Source organism: Pseudochaenichthys georgianus, unplaced genomic scaffold, assembly GCF_902827115.2.
Source record: "Pseudochaenichthys georgianus unplaced genomic scaffold, fPseGeo1.2 scaffold_464_arrow_ctg1, whole genome shotgun sequence".
Classification (NCBI taxonomy): domain Eukaryota; kingdom Metazoa; phylum Chordata; class Actinopteri; order Perciformes; family Channichthyidae; genus Pseudochaenichthys; species Pseudochaenichthys georgianus.
The window spans coordinates 34,188-53,159 of NW_027263028.1; the positions used below are offsets into that span (position 1 = coordinate 34,188).

An 18,972-nucleotide genomic window follows, 5' to 3' on the forward strand; every position below is an offset into this window, starting at 1 on the left:
CTATGGCTTCAGTTTCAAAGGTGAGCTCAAATGAGGATGAGGATGAGTTGGTGATGCGCAGTGCAACACCACAGGGGGCAAGACTAAGCAATACTGAGGTATTTGCTGATTTGCCCAATTACTTGTCTCATCTTCCTGATATCCAAGGAAGTGATATACAGAAACTGATATTTGACTTTGCATGTCTTTTTAATGACACTCCATCACAAACTTCTGTCCTAGCTCATGATGTGGTTTGACCAACCCCTCGTCCATCAAACAGCTGGCGTACAGAGTTAACCCAGTTAAGAGAGAGGTTATGAAAAGGGAAGTTGAATATCTACTTAAAAACGGATTTGCAAGGCCTAGTTCCAGTCCCTGGAGTTCCCCTTGTGTGCTAGACACAAAGTCAGATGGCAGTCCCAGATTCTGCACTGACTTTCGCAAGGTTAATGCTGTCACTGTCCCCGATGCACACCCATTACCGCTCATTGATGACTGCATCGATGAAATTGGTCCTGCACAATTTGTCAGTAAACTGGACATGTTAAAGGGATACTGGCAAGTTCCTTTAACACAGCGTGCTTCTGACATCTCGGCCTTTGTGACACCTGACAGTTTCCTTCAGTATACTGTGATGCCTTTCGGTATGTGTAACGCACCTGCCACCTTTCAGAGGCTTGTAAATCTTGTATTAGGACATGTTCCAGACTGTAAGGCATATCTGGACGACATTGTTGTCTATTCTAAGGACTGGTCTAGCCACATGTCTACCTTAAGAGAAGTTTTTAAGTGCTTGTCGGCCGCATCCCTAACGCTAAACCTTGCCAAATGTGAGATTGGAAAAGGTACCGTTCTCTACCTTGGTCAGCAGGTTGGTCGGGGGAAGGTGTGCCCTGCTGATGCAAAGATCAGGGCAATTGCCTCCCTCCCAGTGCCATCCACCAGGAGGGAACTTCGCCGCTTCCTAGGAATGGCAGGGTACTATCGCCGTTTCTGCAGAAACTTCTCATCGGTGGCGGCCCCACTCACTACGTTGACCAGTCCCTCAAAGTCTTTCGTTTGGTCCGGTGAGTGTCAGCAGTCATTTGAGAGCCTAAAAGGTATTCTGTGTTGTACTCCTGTTCTTTCTGCACCAGACTTTTCGAAGCCATTCAAGCTCGAGGTCGATGCCAGTGGAGTTGGGACAGGGGCTGTTCTTCTACAAGAAGATGCACAGGCTATCGATCACCCCGTGAGCTACTTCTCCCGAAAGTTCAACAAACATCAGTTGAAGTACTCTACTATTGAGAAAGAAGCTTTAGCTCTATTGTTTGCCTTGCAGCACTTTGAGGTGTATCTTGGCTCCAGTGTAAAACCTATTAAGGTATACACTGATCACAATCCGCTGGTTTTTCTTTCAAGGATGTACAACCACAATCAACGCCTTATGCGTTGGTCGTTGATTGTCCAGAACTACAACCTTGACATAAGCCATAAAAAGGGGTCCGATAATGTTCTTGCTAATCTCGTGCTATGTAAATAGAATGTTCATTGTAAGGGCCAAACATACTGTTTGGATTTATATGTGTGGGGGTGTTACGTGCCAGGCAGGCTGTACATGTGTGGTTTTCCTTCCCTCCTGTGTTTCTCTCTTCTCCCTGTCTTCTGCACAGCTAATCAGCAGCTGATCGGTATCTGCCTGTGCACCTGAGTCTGATGGCTGATTGGATCCTCTCACCCTCAGCTGGCCTATCAGCAACCAGGGCCGACCATGAAGGAGGCACCCAGGAAGTCTTCTCTCTCTCACTCTGGGCCTGTTGCAGAGGAAGGAACACGGCTGTGTTTAGCAACTAAAGCTATTTGAATACTCTGACCTTTGTTAATGTGTGTGTGTTGAGAGGTGGAGGAGTTAGGTAAGTCTGGGGTACCCTGTACATTTCTCACCACCCAGCTAACTATTGTTTAGACACACTAGGTAAGCGGATTGTTGCCACCCCTGTATATTGTTTTGTCAAATTCTTTGTAGTTAGTTAGTGAGGGTTTTTGTTTGAGTTTGGTTTCAAAGGATAGTTGTAGAGATAGGCCTGGTTTTGTTATGCTTGTTTCTTTTGTTTGGCACAATCCTTTGACTCCTCCTCCTCCTCCTCCTCCTCCTCCTCCTCCTCCTCACAAACAGAGTGTTTCTGTTTAATTGTATTATATGATAGGTTACAAGGAATAAACCTTTTGTCAACCTTTACTCTGACTCTCTCATAATTATTGGTTGTACGTTATTGTCTCCAGGTCCCCTAGACCTTAGTGGGGACGTAACAATCATCATCATCATCATCATCATCATCATCATCATCATCATCATCATCATCATCATCATCATCATCATCACCACCACCACCATCATCATCTTCATGTTATAGTGATACAGTTAGTTTGTGTTAGTTTTTTGGTTCAATATAGCATATATCGAGCACTTTCGTTGATGTTGAAGTACAGGCGATACGCCACTTTCGGATCCCGGGGGAGCAGCTGGCAGCGAAGCAGCCCAGATAAAACTCTTTCTTCATTGTTTGTTGTGTATTCAGTCAAGCGGGTCAAAGTTACAATGTAAAATTGTAAGTACAATGTAAAGTCCTGTACTCTGCAGGTGCCGGTAAAGAGCAATACAATGACAAAACCTTTCCAAACAAAACAACTAGTAGGTAGGTTCGACAGGCAGGCAGGAAGATAGATATATGGATATCATATATAGATGGATATCACATATATAGATGGATATCATATATAGATGGATATCATATATAGATAGATACTTCATTCATCCCAAATTGTGAAATGTGTGGAAACAAGTATAAACACAATAACATTAAATACAAATGAAAGCAATAGACAGGAATATATGCATATACAGTAGAAAGGACACAATGAATATGATAACATTTAATGTAGCCTTACTATGAAGGCTAACCTAAATATGGTGCTTTTCTACAGATTACTTTATTACTGCACTGGTAAAGTCAAATTAGGCCGATTAATAAGATGTGAAGTGCTTTGTAACTTCGACCCGCTTGACTGAATGCACAACAAACAATGAAGGAAGAGTTTTATCTGGGCTGCTTCGCTGCCAGCTGCTCCCCCGGGACCCGAAAGTGGCTTAGGCTATAGCCTGTACTTCAACATCAACGAAGGTGCTCGATATATGCTGTATCCAGGCCCGGTTCTACGGGGGTGCATAAGGGTGCATTGCACTCTCATTTGAAAAAATAAAAGTAAAAAATATTACATTTTGCCTACTATTACTAATAGTAGTAGTAGTAGTAGTAGTAGTAGGAAGAAGAAGAAGAAGAAGAAGAAGAAGTTGAAATAAAATAAATTGTAATTGTGGTTGAATAGCATTGTCTGCTGCATTTATTTGATCAATTTAAACGGTAAGTAACGTTATTATGTCAGGTGCGCGTGACCTGTGCCGCTGCACATTCATCATCTGCAAGGTGCTTACACAGCAGTCAGTGATGGATCAGAAAATTGGTAAAACAACCAGCCCTTATCGCCAGCATACACTGCATCTACTGCAGGTAATAACTGTTCAGATCATGGGGACATTACGTTACTGTCGTGGACACTAACGTCCTCCTGCCCGACTCGCCGGCTTTGCCCGCCTCCCCCACAGAGGCGGAGCAGCCGCAGCCGTCTTCGTTACCCCAAACACCGCCACCCCTCGGCGGCCCGCAAGTGCCAGAGGACCTCTGCAAAACAGAGCCTGCCCAGGTATATTTAAAAAAGTACCCAACTCGCCTGTACAGCGGGGTAAGGCGCTCATTTTGCAGCTCATGGTTTCAAAACAGAGATTGGCTGGAATATTCATGTAAAAAAGATGTGATCTTCTGCTATGCATGTAGACATTTCGGTTCAAGTAAGTCAGATGCCTTCACCACAACTGGCTACAACAACTGGCGCCATGCTCTTATAGGCTACGTGATAAGGGACTGGGAAGCCATAATCAAGCAAAGAGCACATAGATCCACAGATCTCTTAATGTTGCTCTCAAAGTGCACCAGATTGATGGTTTCAACTTCAATATTTAAAAAAAAATCTTCCCGGGGGAGCATGCCCACGGACCCCCCCAGAGGAGGTGAGGACCCCCATAGAGGGTGTTAGGTACACTCCCCACTTATAAAAATAGCACTTTACCACTGCACCCTCTCTAATCTCAGATGCACCCTTAGTCATTTTGTTCTGGAACCGGGCCTGGCTGTATTGAACCAAACTAACACAAACTAACTGTATCACTATAACATCATCATCATGATGATGATGATGATGATGATGATGATGATGATGATGATGATGATGATGATGATGATGATGATGATGATGATGATGAATGCATCTAACGTTCCGCTGTTCATTATAATAAAAAAACAGAGCATTAAACAAACCATCATGCTCTTACTTTGAAATCATGCGGAAATGTCGTCATCAGCAGGCCATCACGTAGATTTTAGTGGAGACCGTGGAAAATATGTCTCAAAATTCCGTGTGTGTAAAAGACGATCCACAAGCAGAAATGTGAGATCCACGAGCAGAGATTTGAGATCCGCAAGTGCATTTTTGGTCGACAAATACAAAATAGATTCACAAATGCCTGATCGAAAGTTGTAAATGTTAAAGAGATATTCACAGATCTTTTTTTTATTTGTGAAAATATTTAGCCTATTTGCAGATCCGTTTTACACTTGCACAATTATTTGTGAGTTTGCAAATCTTTTAAATGCATTTGTGGATGGTGTTTTACATTTACATATCACATATTTACACACAAATTATTTTTATGTTCACACAAATAATTATGAGAAATATCTATGCCCATACCCCCCCGTCGACTTCCCTGAAGTATAGCCTACTCCCACGTTGATAGAAATCAACACGTAATGAATTAAGACCCCACGGTTTGATGATTGATAGGTGTGTGGGCTGTCTTTCATTTTGACACACAGAATTTTTTTATAAACATACATACTGTATGTTAAATGGATATATTCGCCTTCTTTCATTTATCTTTCCATTCCCACAACAATATAGCCTACATAAAGAAATTGCATATTTTGGACATAGTTCGAATGGTGATTAATCATGATTAATTAATTTTTAAGCTGTGATTAATCTGATAAAAAAATGTAATCGTTTGACAGCCCTAGTTTATTTTTTTTCCCCGTAATTATCTAATCTAGTGGCATTATAAAAGTGTTGGCTAAAGTACAGCAGAATATTTATATATTTTAATTGTAAATAATTAGAAACATTATTTATGTGCACAAGTACATAAATATAAAAAAGGTCCAAATGCGGGAATAAGTATAAACAGTGAATGTGTAAATAAATACATGCACAAATATGAAAAAATAAATGAATAGGGAAAGTAAATGAGATATACTGACAAATAGCTACAGTACAGATCAAGAAATAAAAATTAGTATATAAATGTGTCATACTTAGTATTCATTTCTATTGTATTCCACTGTTCCTATTATTAATATTATTATTATTATTTCTTTCTTTTAAATCTATTTCCCGTGTCAGTTTTGGGACCCCACCATAGGACCCCACACATAACAAGCTGTCAAATGTTATTAACCCCAAATAAAAGAACCCAATAAAAAGAGTTGTAAAATAATAGTGAAGTCACGTTGTAATAACAATAACTCATCCCTCTCGAGTTGTCCTTTTGAGCTTTGCCAAAAGCCACTGTGTCAATGTTGTCCTACTTGGGTTGCCGTCCGGAGTTGTCCAATATGGCGGACCATCTCGCACATGCGCAGTACCGATCGGGCAGGGGGACGGATCGGGTGGTGACACCCGAACACATCAGAGGCTTCTCAATACTCAAATTTCCCCTCCTCGACTCCTCGACTCCTCGGTCCTCCGGTAGTGACCCGGAAATGAATTTCAGCGCGCCATTTTGAAGGACGTCTCATTTCTCTAAATGCACACCGAGGACCGAGGATCGAGCATCGAGGAGGCTCTCTGGAGGAGCTATAACCGAGGATACACTGATGGTTCCTCCACGGCTCCTCCGCGGATGCATTTCCGGGAACGGTGGAGGCGTGACGCACGGCCGGACTTATCTCAGCCAATGACAGCTCTGCATGCATCCCCTGGATATTATTTGAGAACCTGCTCTCATCGCAACGCGATGTTTACAGTGAGAACAGCTGTGAGGTCCTGCAGAAAGCAGAGCAGTGTGTAAAATATATATCACTCAGTACAACAGGCCTACTCTCTTTATTTGCTTTAGTTTAGTAGATATCTACAAAGAGTCCATATTTTTCTAAAACCATTTAGTGCTTCACATAATAAAATACACAACGGCTGTAGCCTGATTATGCTTTAGCAGCTGTAGGTGTGTGTGGTACAGTATGTAGGTGTGTGTTGTACAGTGTGTAGGTGCGTGTGTTGTACAGTGTGTAGGTGCGTGTGTTGTACAGTGTGTAGGTGCGTGTGTTGTACAGTGTGTAGGTGCGTGTGTTGTACAGTGTGTAGGTGCGTGTGTTGTACAGTGTGTAGGTGTGTGTGTTGTACAGTGTGTAGGTGTGTGTTGTACAGTGCGCAGATGCCGCGGACAGACGGGTCTCAGTTGGTTTGATGTCCTTACTTTTAATACTTGCAAATACAACTTTTGGCCCGTAATTTCAATTCCCCATTTCAGCGACCAGAGAGAGAGGGGGGGGGGGGGGGGGGGTATATCCAGTCTCTGACTGTGTTACGTTATTATGAGAGTGCTCTCATACTTTAAATTGTATATATTTATATAAATATATTTGTGTGTGTGTGTCCGCATCTGTAGCCTGTTATTGTCTCATTATACCGCACTCTCAATGAATTCAAAGTAAATATGTGGGGGAACAATGTTCAGCTGATCTAACAGAGATTATAAAATATGACAAAACACTCGACAGCTGATGCAGCTGTTGCCACGTCATAATGAACGGACGTCGCTTTAATATGACCGCTCAGAGGAGAGGAGTTCTCATTTCTTTAAACGTCTGCTGCTTCCCCTCCTCTCTCCTCGGTTCCCCTCCTCGGTCCTCCGCTCGCATCTCCTGTGGGCGGGTCTAAGTCTCGAGGAGGGGAGTCGAGGAGGGGAAATTTGAGTATTGAGAAGCCTCTATCGTGTACCGACAACGGCCATCTTGGTGACGTGTGTTGTTCTGCGAGACCAGAGATGTAGTTCATTGAGCGTTTCACACAAACAAATGTGTTACTTCACAGTTTTACGACACATTTTTTTTTGACTTGCAAAATTATCTTTTAAATTGACAAACATCATATGTGTAATTCGTGGCACAATTCAAACGGGATCGAAAGATAATCTTTCTCTCTCCATTGACTTCAATACATATTTTTTCCGATATAAGGTCCCATGGAGGTCCACCGGAAGTGGAGGGACTTCGCCACCAATAGAGAAAGTTGTGTTGATTGTGAAGTACTGTCTGAGTGAGCGCTGCGTGTTTCACTATTGAAAATAATATATTTGTTACTGTCCCTTAGTAAGAGGAAATCATGTTGTATTTTACATTTACCCAGCATACACTAACCTGTTGGTCAATAAAGGCCATCTAGGTGAGAAGTGAAAAAACAAGATGTCATCTATTTACAGTAGTAACCGTTTCAACCACTAGGGGGATTCAAACCACAGCATAAAAAGTGCAGGGAAAATTCAAAGCTAAAAACATTGTGTCATTTATACATTCAAATCAAACGTGTGCCATAACATAACCGTTAACAATAAATATACAATGTAGAAAGAACAACAGAGTCCTCATGAAGGCCTGGGTGTTCATCCATGAAGGTGCAGATGAGTGTAAACATAATCCAAAGCAGTGCTGCTGGTGTACAGTGCTGCTCAGAGTGCTGCTCAGAGTGCTTCATCCAGTGTGGGACCTTGTCTCTCACTTCTCCCTCAGGAGGTACAGCACGGTGGCCTTCACATAGTGTCCAAAGGCACAGGCGGCAGACACCAGCCAGTGGGAGTGGAAGCTGGGATCAGTGTTCACCACGCACTTTGTAACATCCACCTGGAAGAGCAGAGAGGACACAGAACTGAATACAGACTGTGGAATTTGGAGCATACACTCAACAGAGAGCCCTTATAAATCCCACATGTGTGGAGATGTGCCCACAAATATGTTATTTCAAAGCCAAAGCCCTCTCTGTAATCTCAGCAAGTTTTACTTCTAAAAATCTACTGATACTGATCTACTCAAAAAGTCTTCCATAGACAGTGAGATTCCACAGAGAGCAGAGTTTAGTGTCAGCTCTGACACTAAACATGTCTCCCTCTTAAGATCCTTCATATCACAGAATCTTATTTAGCTTTGCATGCTGACATTATCTCCCAGTGTAGAAATATTACAGTTAGAGTTCCTTATTTGAGCCAGTTATACAATGCGCTGCTATTCATTTTGTCCCCCTCCACTTCTCTTGCAAACATGACCGACTCGGTGCCATGAGTCTGAGTGAGGGCACATTTGTTCCCTTGTTGTGCTGTTTCCGTATCGGAGCAGAACACAGAGGAACACTGCCAGGCCTTGTTCTGTTCTGGTTCCTTCTTTTTGTTTCTGCAGGATTTTATTGGACAGGCTTCTCCCATTAACAGTACTATACAGACGAGTTCTGTTCTGAAGCTGTGCGAGTGGTTTCATCCTCATACGAGCTACTGCAGTAATCAATTAATTACTACTGTAGTTGGTTGAGAGTAAATTGTATGGCAGCGGACCTTATTATAGCGATTAGGTCATTTATCATTTCCACACGTGTAGATGTTATTTGATTAAATACATGCACATTTAAACGAAAATGTACAAACAGTGTTTTTACTGCATTTTAATTAAAACATTTGACCTAACATTTGAATATTGTCCATTCTACAGTAAGATATGACTTTGAAAAAATAAATGTCAATTGCTGTTTAATTTTATATTATAAGAAAGTATATTAAATTAAATTGATTTTTTAAATCAACCCTTAAAACTCACTTTTTCTCTCTGGCTTTTGTTTAATTATTTATTTATTTATTTATTCATTTAGTTCTTTATTTTAATATTTATAACATAACATAGGATTTCATAAAGTATTTTTTAAATAGTTTATACATTATTCGAATATAGGAATAGTAGATAGGATTACTTAAAATATAGTACCTTATATTTCATCTTTTTTCCCTTTAGACCCTTGCGGTTTATTCTTAAAAATCCTTACCCTTACCCACCCCCCATTTCCCCTCTGCTGGTCTATGGCCTTGTAGAGGGTAACGGGGTACAGAGTCGCTTAGATAAGCGGGGGAGTGCATCTGACGAAGAGATAGGTTGTTGTGCTCCCTATCTCTGTTTCTTATCCTATATCTAATAGAACTGCTCGGGTCTTGATAGATTGAGTGGGGAAGTTCATGAGATCTTTCTAGAGGGTTATCAAGAATAACTTTTATCCAATGACCTTCTCCCTCTCTGTCTGTGTATTCTCTTGTTCCGATTAACCCAGCCAAATATTTTTTCTTGTTTTGCATCTATATCTACGCCGGGAACCGGAGTCGAGGCTGATCCTCTTGCTGTAGTCCTGTGTCTTGGATCCTCTATCCTGAGTTCGGGATTAAGTCGTGGACTTCGGGTCGTGGCTGAACCTGTCTCTGCGGTCCTGCCTTGGGTCTCGTCATGCTGCTTCCCTGATGGCTTCCACAGGATTGTAGCTGACATCTTCGTAGATTCATCTTCTTATTACAGACACGTGCATTTCCTAACATTCGGTCTATATGCTGTCAAATGTATTATCTCTTCGATTTACACACGGCATCTATTGCAGTCTGTCTGTCCTGGGAGAGGGATCCCTCCTCTGCTGCTCTCCCTGAGGTTTCTCCCATGTTCCCCTTAAACTGTGGGGTTTCTCTGGAAGTGTTTCCTTGTACGATGTGAGGGTCTAAGGACAGAGGGTCTAAGGACAGAGGGTGTCGTTTTTCTCATACTGATATTCTGAACAATCTGTGCTGTAGTATTTGCTGTAAAGTGTCTCTACTGTAGGTTATTTTCATTTTATGTACAGCACTTTGGCTCGACCAAAAATCGTTTATAAGGGTGCGTTCACACCTGCCTTGTATAGTCCGGTTGAATCGAACCCTGGTGCGTTTAGCCGCTTGGTGCGGTTCATTTGGGTCGGTGTGAACGCAGTCCGAGACCTCTTAAGTGAACTAAACAACCGGACTCTGGTCCGCTAAAATAGGTGGTCTCGGAGCGCTTGCTTGCGAACTCTGGAGCGGTTTATTGCTGGTGTGAACGCAGTCCGCACCAAAACATAGGAAGCGCAGTATGTACGTGTCACAAGAACGCGGATATCTTCAAAAATCTTTAGCGAAAGAGTCTTTCAAGACATCCGCGGTTGTTTAGTTAAAGAGTAAAGCAGAATTAAGTGTTGAACAGTGTCGTGTAAAGTAAACATTCTCCGTCAGCTACATAAAAGTAAGAACACCTGTCGCCGGTGAAACGCCCCTCCTCTGCAGAACGTCTCTCATGGATAAGCAGGAAAAGAACACCGACAGGCTGATCAGGAGCCCGACGTGAAGCGGAGGGATCTAGATCGGCATGAAGGTGTTCTTTTCCCCATAATGACCGCGCTGCTGCACATTATGCCGCTTATTACATGGCCACATTCTCAACAAAGTAACGACATGACTCCCAATATTAGGCTAATTGAAATGCTTTTGTGGATTTAGAAAATTATTTTATTGATTTAAAAAATAGTTGTATGTATTTAAATGTACATGCATCCGCTAAGAAAAATAGTCCGTTGTTACTGTTTGAACTAACGTAGCAACGGCAGGAACTGCTTCGATAGCGTTTTTGAGGAGCTTTTTGATTACAGATTTGAAAATCGTTGCTTGCTTTAAAAGTAGCACAATTCATTATGTCAAACCTTGGGAAGTATCTAGATATCCCTGCCCTAATGCCAAAGTAACTGGCAACTGAATATGTGTCGCCGTCTGACCTATGTCTGGACCGCTGCGTAAAAAGGAGGGTTTCTGCCCGTTACTTCTCCGCTGTTTTCTTGTCGCTCTTGTCTTGTCAGTTAGTTTCAGCCAAACTGTATACAGTTAAATCGAACGGACCGATGCTCCATGGCGGAGGCTCCGCTAGAAAATGCCCGGGATTTGCGTTTGTAGCCCCTTAATGTCTGACCAATGGTTGAACAGCATTTCCGTGCACATGACTTGTGTTTAAAGTTTATAGTCCCTTTGAGTTTTTGCCAGTGTGAACGCAAACCGAACCTTCTGAAAAATGAAACAATGTAACACACTGTGGTCTGGTGCGCACCAGAGAGCGGACTATTAGGTGTGAACACACCCTAAATGTGCTATATAAATAAAACTTGATTTGATTTGATTTGATATTACTTACATTGCATTTAAATCTTCAAATTTGAAATAATATTTGAACGTTGGAAATGTAATGTGAAATTGCTAGATCATTTTTATTGGGACAGTATGTGGAAATGCAAATTGTATATAATCTTATAATGCATTGAAAAATAAGATTTTCACAAGCACTATAGTGTTGTCAAATTACATTCTCGTTTGTAATTGTCCATTATCATTTGACTAAAGTCCGCCCTGGGCTTCCATATTATTAAACATTGTAATGATAAATAATCAAAAATAATTAATATTCAAGCAATATGGTCAAATATATTGATTTTACATCGACACTCAGACACGTAAAGTTGAAAGAAGACGATCCCCTTACCCAGCCCCCTTTCCTTTTTAACCACAAGCTCAGGCTCTTGCGCACAAACTCCCCCATGCAGTCCACGATGGTATGAACCATGGCTGGGTGTCCGTGGCGAACACAGTCCACTGCCAAGGCTCCGGCCACAGCGTACAGAGAAACCACCTTCCCCCAGGTCACACCTGGCAGGAGACACACAACATGTGCCTCAGTCAGAACCACATACTGTACAGACATCCTTTACTGCTCTCTGATATACAGTCAGTCAGACAAACGTTAACCCTTGGGAGTTTCCTGGTTTTATGCATGAATTGGTCATTACATGTGATCTCATATTCATGTGAGTCACAATATACAAACACAATGTGCTTAAGCTAATAACACATACACTTTTATAAATACTTGTGTCATGTCTTTAAGGGTTAGGGTTCAACATTAACAGTGCTGGTGGAAGTGAACCCTTGGATGTATTAACTTGTTGAACGTCCTTTGGCAGTAATAACCTCTAACAACAAGCCTTCAGCTGTTACTCCAAGTACTTTTCACCTCATTGGATATGTTGCGTTGTGCCTTTGGAGTCATCTTTGCGGGATGCCTGTTTATAGGGAGAGTAGCCACAGTACTAAATAGTCTTCATGTATAGAACATGTGGACTGATGAATATCTAAACTCTTGAAGTTAACTTTGTAACTCTCTCCAGCTTTGTGCAAATCAATATTTCTTGATCGTAGGTCTTCTTCGATTTCTTTTTGCAAGGCACGGTTCACATCAGAAAATGCATCTTGTGAATAGCTAATTAAATTGTAAGAGTAATTTCAATGAGTCAAAGTAGCTCGAACAACACTTCTAACCGTGTCTCAGTGATTACAATGAGGTTTGATCACTCCTAACTAGGGACGCTCCGATCGACCGGTCACCGATCGAGATCGGCCGATACTCACTCTCTACCGGTCGATCGGTGCTCTCTAAACATGCTGATCGCGAGAGCCGATCGCATGACGTAAAATACATGACACTTTTCTCTGTGTGCGGCAAAACAAGCTCGCCAAAATGGCTTCACCGGTCTGGCATTATTTTCAGGTGTCCGAAAAAGACAGTAAAATAGCGGAATGCAACGTGAAGCAGAAATCCTGCAGCTCCGCCCGCTGAGACCTAACACGCTTAGCTATTGTATCTACCTCTGGAACAATCTAAACTAGTTATAAATATATTTATTCTTCACTGTCGGGTCACTCATTACTGGATCAGTGAGCTGCATGAGATACTGACAGGCTGTCAGGAGAGAGAGAGAGAGAGAGAGAGAGAGAGAGAGAGAGAGAGAGAGAGAGAGAGAGAGAGAGAGAGAGAGAGAGAGAGAGAGAGAGAGAGAGAGAGAGAGAGAGAGAGAGGAGAGAGAGAGAGAGAGAGAGAGAGAGAGAGAGAGAGAGAGAGAGAGAGCTTCCGCTCGGGTTATTCTCCAAAGTGAATGTAAACTTGAATAATGTACTTCATTTGAATGTAATAATTAAGTTGATTGTTGTTTGTGGAAGCTCCAGTGAATGAGCCGCATTAACTGAGTTTTAAACATCACTTTAAATGGAAGATTTAAAGTGATGTTTAAATCTTCCATTTAGGCCCCGCCCACTCGATCGGATCAGCGATCGGTATCGGCCGATACTGATTCCGGCGATCGGCCCCAAAATTGGCGATCGGAGCATCCCTACTCCTAACTCAATTAGCTTTTGTTAAAGTCTAGAGGTTCACTTTGTCTCACCTACACAGTGAATGATTGAATGATTTATTCAAAATGGACAAGAACAATAAACTCAAAACTTGAGTTTTGCTATTGTTAGTCTATAACAGCGATTAGATGAAGATCAGATCACATTCAACGACCCATTCATGCATACAACCAGGAAACTCCAAAGGGTTCACATTGCAACATTTTCACCAATCATTTTTTTTTGTTGAAGATTTGAGTGTTCTTGGGAAATGGTAAATGTAAGTGTAGTGACGCTGGCCTCTTGGAGGAGTCGGACTAGTTTTCAGTGCAGCAAACATCTGTCAGCAGCTGTCTTCAGAGAGGGATGAACACACTGTGAAACCTCAACAGCAGCCAGGCATTAGTCTGTCCCGCGGAGAAGGAAACCCAAACACAGGCCAGCGGGCGGGCAGTCTGCCTCGCTAGATTAGTGAGCAGATCATTTTTCCAACTTAGTTCCCATGTTGAGAAAAGCGTTCTGCTGCCGCACCGTTTACAGTTAGAGCTTCAGACTGTTCCTGCCGTGTTTACACGTCCCGCAGACTCATCCATCTTCTTCTGTTACTGTCAGACCATCCATTCCTTGGATCTTATAAACGGAGGTCATGTTTCTCTTTAACTCTGAGATCTGGAATGTGCAGAATGATACTCTACATGGTGTGAAACCTTTTGCTCCAGAAGATAAACGCATTCAACTTAGAGCAAGAGCTAACACTATCAGATCCTACACGTTACCCAGAATGCAACTCAGTGTCTTTTGGAGCAGCCTTCCAGGATGATAACAACTTGCTCTTTCAATCTTCACACCGCGTTTTTAAACGTCACCATTTTCCTTTAAGATAATAGATGTACCTAAGAGTAAGTGGAGATATACATAATATTATTGGGTGTACTTGCTCATTCATAAAACAGAATAGATATCCAACGTATCTATACTCCTCCAAAGTCTAAGAAATGTAAAATGTTTTTTAGGAATTATGACCTGGAATCTTTAACACACTTATCTTACCACTGCACATGCATTGAGTTACTGTTTGGACATACAACTAATCTATATGTTCAAATAGATCAAACATAGAATGTTTCAACATATAGATTATTACATTGAAATCACTATAAACATATTGATAAAGTGTGGTCAATTTCACATGAATACACTCAAGTTCATGTTCTTATTTCTTCATATTATAAAAGTATATTTTTATATTTACAATTATTGTCTCTACCAATATGTTGATCACATGTCTAGAAGTTTATCTTTGCCCCCTTTTGTTCACACCATGCCCATCTTCAAACTCCACACACACACACACACACACACACACACACACACACACACACACACACACACACACACACACACACACACACACACACACACACACACACACACACACACACACACACACACACACACACACACACACACACACACACACACACACACACACACACACACACACACACACACACACACACTTTCCGGACCCCCCCTTCAGATGGATATAGCGAGGGTCTTGCAGCACTACAGCACCCCTGTGTTTAATATTCACAAAGGTTCCCCCAGTGTTTCGGTGAACAGATCCAGCAGGCAGCGCAGCATCAGCATTCATGCAGTCTCCTCTACCTCCAAACCCCCCAGCTCCTGAGGCACATGGGTTGCTCTCAAACTTTGCTTCCACACTAGACGGGGCTTCAAACCACTTTCAATTAAAAACCCGGCTCTGGTGTAATGTATGATGTCGGGCGTTTCTCTGTGCCCTGAGGAACAGTGAGGACGCAATCTGCTGCTGCCAGGACTTCCTCCTCACTGACATGTCTACACTACAGTCAGAATGACTGTTTGTCCACATTCACTCACTATATTTTCAACCTGAAATGTAAGCCTATACTTCAATGTATTTCTCCAAATCCTAGAGCGTGTTTGGATTAAAGTATAATTCTGTCATTGTAATGTGTTTGAAGTGATATTTCAAAGTGGCTCCACACGTTTTAAGGAGCACAGCTTGTTTGCTTCGTTCCAGTCCCGAAGGTATAGAGCCGCTGAGGCTCATGTCTGAACTCCCTGGGTGGGGTCCAAACTGTCTGTAGCAATCAGTGGCTCCAGCAACTTGTTAGCCTAATATGGACTGAATGTTCTCTCTTGTTCTTTGAGGGGGTAATGACTGCAATACAATGTCTCTGCCTACAGAATCCTGCAGTCTGCAAAGAGCTGTTTCCATGAAAGGCTGGGGTTTAGAGAGAAACGTTGCTCTAATTGTTCAATATAAAAGCAGTAACACAAGTTCTCCAAACTCTTTTACATCTCTTTATTGTATTTGGCTTCAGTTTTGAAGTTCCTCCTTCCCTGACGATAACAACATGAAGAACTTCCCTCAAAGGACACATACTCTTCCTTTGTTTTCAACCTTGTGTTCAAACACATAGGCACTAAAGTTAGTTCCCATGTGAGGCTTGATTCTGATGTGGACCCACCTGTGGAGAATATATCTGCAGCCACAGCCAGGAAGGCATCCGACACAATGTTCTCTGAGGCCACGGTGATGTTGAGCTGTCGCGCTACGTTGCGGTACACGTTGGGTCGAAGGTACTCCAACTCATCACCTGGCAACACACAAGAGACTACACTCATTACACTCTAAATAGTGTGTTTGTGGTTACCTTGGAAGAAGAAGAAGTAAGGCACCCTTGTTTGGTTTAATGATGTTAGTGGTATGGTTGCTTCAGCCTCTTAAGTATGGTATACTAATACTATGGTAGCTAAAGTTAGCGTTAGCTGAATAGTGCTCAATAACAGACACAATGAAGTCCGTTGGCTGACATAATTACTCTTATTACGCTACATGTCTCAATTTAAAGTTGGTTTTGGTAAAGAGTCTTACCAAAACAATGAATATTGATACCGCTCTCATGTCTTTCAGTTGAATAGTGAACCGCAAGGTGTTCTGGGGCGGCCATCTTTGAAGGATACATTCTGTAGCAGCGGCAGGAGCTGTCAATATCGCCTACGTCTCCCTAGTTCACTTCCTAAGTTAAATTCATTGTAACCCTATTTTGTTCTGTTCATCAGTCACGCTGCTTCATTCGGAGGCTAACGTGGCTTTGTTTAAAGGTAGGCATGAACTGGTCGAGACAACAATAAGTGCTGTTCTTACATTACACAGTTGTTGTACTAATACAACCAACAAGATATAAAGTGTAAAGGAGATAGTGTATTAGGTGTTATTAGGGGCAGAGCCATGCTAGTGGTTCTCTCCTGTTTCCAATCATTGTGTTGAGCTAAGCTAACAGGCAGCTGGCTCCAGCTAAATATACTCTACATAGGACGACATTTTCTCAGCAGAACATTTTATTTTTCAAACATAAATGCTTACAGGTTTACGAGCAGTAGATCATTGGTTGTAGTCTAACCCAGAATGACATCATATCTAGTAGACTTGAGAGAAAACAAAGTCCAAAAGCAATGGATCTGATCTTTAGATTATGCCTCATAGGTTTACCAACTCTGTCTTGAGCAGTTTATAAAGTCTTTCTGCCTGAAAGAGTTCCCAAACACCCTCCCTGTTTGTTTCTAAAACTCAGAGTCTGTTTCATCTGAGTTTCCAGTAAATTGCATAACTATTTAAATGGGAGGTGGGGTGATTTGGAGTACAGGACTTTTACTTGAACATTTTAAATCATGGTTTTAAAACTTTTACTAATGTAAAAAACTGAATAATTTGTTCAAACACTGATCACATGTACAATGCAGTTCAGGTCCACAGATCTCTTTATAAAAATACCGACAACATGACATCTGTGTATTCCATATATTAAATGTAAACTTATGTAATGAATACTATGGAAATACTGTGCATTTGGTGTAAATACCATTGAACTAACCATGACTCATTCTCTCTCTTCTATTCTATACATGACGTTCTTATAAAGTGCAGTGTATGGTCTACCATTGTCTTACCAGAGGTGGGAAGTAACTAGTACATTTATTCAAGTACCGTACTACTAAGTACTATTTTTGTCATACTTGTAGTTTACTTGAGTATTTCCATATCATGCTACTTTATACTTCTACTCCTTAACAGTTCGTAACATTTATTGTAGGCTACTTTTTACTCCACTACATGTATTAACACTAATAAATATACTGTTTACATATAAAACACATGACATTATACTGCAGTACGTTACTACCAATATATATATATTTGTTAATGGTCTTACTATTAACAAAATACAACATTTAAATGTCCTTACATGCACATTAAGCATACTTCTACTTAATATTCTGAATTCGGGACTTTCACCTGTAATTAAGTATTTTCAGACCAAAGTATTTCTACTTTTACTTAAGTAAAGGATTGAAGTACTTCTTCCACATTGACTCTACTCACAACTCACCCAGCCACAGTATCACGGAGGAGATCTCCCCCAGAGCCCCCCCCGAGGCAGCCAGGCCGTGCTCGGGTTTGGACCAGCCTATCCCGGCTCGGTTCAGCCTGGAGTGGATGTAGTCCCTGCACAGCGCCTTGGCCTGGGACACCAGCTCCTTGTCGGTCGGAGAGCGGTCAAACACTTCAGCCGCGAACACGGAGGAGCGGCACAACATCTCCATGCCGCTGTCGCATCCACCGGGACCGCGCTGCGCTCCTCCCCGCCGCACCGCTTCTTCCCGGCACAGCCCCCTACCTCTGCCCCCGTCTATTCCGAGGGAAGATTTATGGAGATTATCTCCTGCATAACAAACACTGGATTAGTTTATAGACCTCGTTTTAAATCTGAATAGAGCCGCACTGCTGCAGGTTAAATACACCGAGGAACAGTCTGACGCGAGCGGAACGTTTTGTATGAGTTCATAAAGGAACATTAAATCACACTTACCCGGGGTGAACAGGCTAATTCGCCCCTATTAGAATATCCATACTGACGGTCACTGATGAAGAGGAGGTTTGATGAAGGGGAGATTTGCTCTGCCACTCTTAGTATGACAGGCTCTCCTTCTAAGGGCACTTATTGTGAAGTCCAAAGGCGGAGATAAGCAGAGCAACACAAGCCCCGCCCCTCCCCCAACACACACGCACGTTTATACACACAACACACACACACACACACACACACACACACACACACACACACACACACACACACACACACCACACACACACACACACACACACACACACACACACACACACACACACACACACACACACACACACACACGCACCAAAACTCTTGAATTTGAGGCAAATCCAAACATTGTACTTTTTACTAATTTATGTTAACACTAGTTACTAGCTACTGTGTCCTCGTGGAGCACATGCTATAACATCATGTAGGCCTAGTACTGTAGGCTACTACTAATCTATAGTCTTTCTAGTGAATTACATTTGGTCCACATTGTCAAACTACAGTAATAAAAAGCTCTTACATAAAAAGTACTTTTACTTTTGATACTTGAAGTACATTTAGCTGATAATACTTCTGTATTTTATATTATTCTGAAATGGG

At 41.9% G+C, this 18,972-nt stretch overlaps 1 protein-coding gene across 2 annotated transcripts; it reads right to left on the reverse strand.

Annotated features, from left to right (window-relative positions):
* Positions 1 to 7,671: 7,671 nt before the first annotated feature.
* Positions 7,672 to 18,471, reverse strand: boka (BCL2 family apoptosis regulator BOK a). 2 transcript variants are annotated; one of them, XM_071202476.1, is made up of 5 exons: positions 18,343 to 18,471; positions 17,863 to 18,162; positions 15,940 to 16,068; positions 11,742 to 11,905; positions 7,672 to 8,030 (listed from the first exon to the last, which is right to left on the reverse strand). In XM_071202476.1, exons 2-5 carry the CDS (start codon positions 18,074 to 18,076, stop codon positions 7,905 to 7,907), a joined length of 633 nt encoding a protein of 210 aa, XP_071058577.1. In that variant the 5' UTR covers positions 18,077 to 18,162; positions 18,343 to 18,471; the 3' UTR covers positions 7,672 to 7,904. The 2 variants fall into 2 exon arrangements, with proteins under 2 accessions (XP_071058577.1, XP_033934578.1); XM_034078687.1 differs by having other exon boundaries at positions 17,863 to 18,195.
* Positions 18,472 to 18,972: the final 501 nt, after the last annotated feature.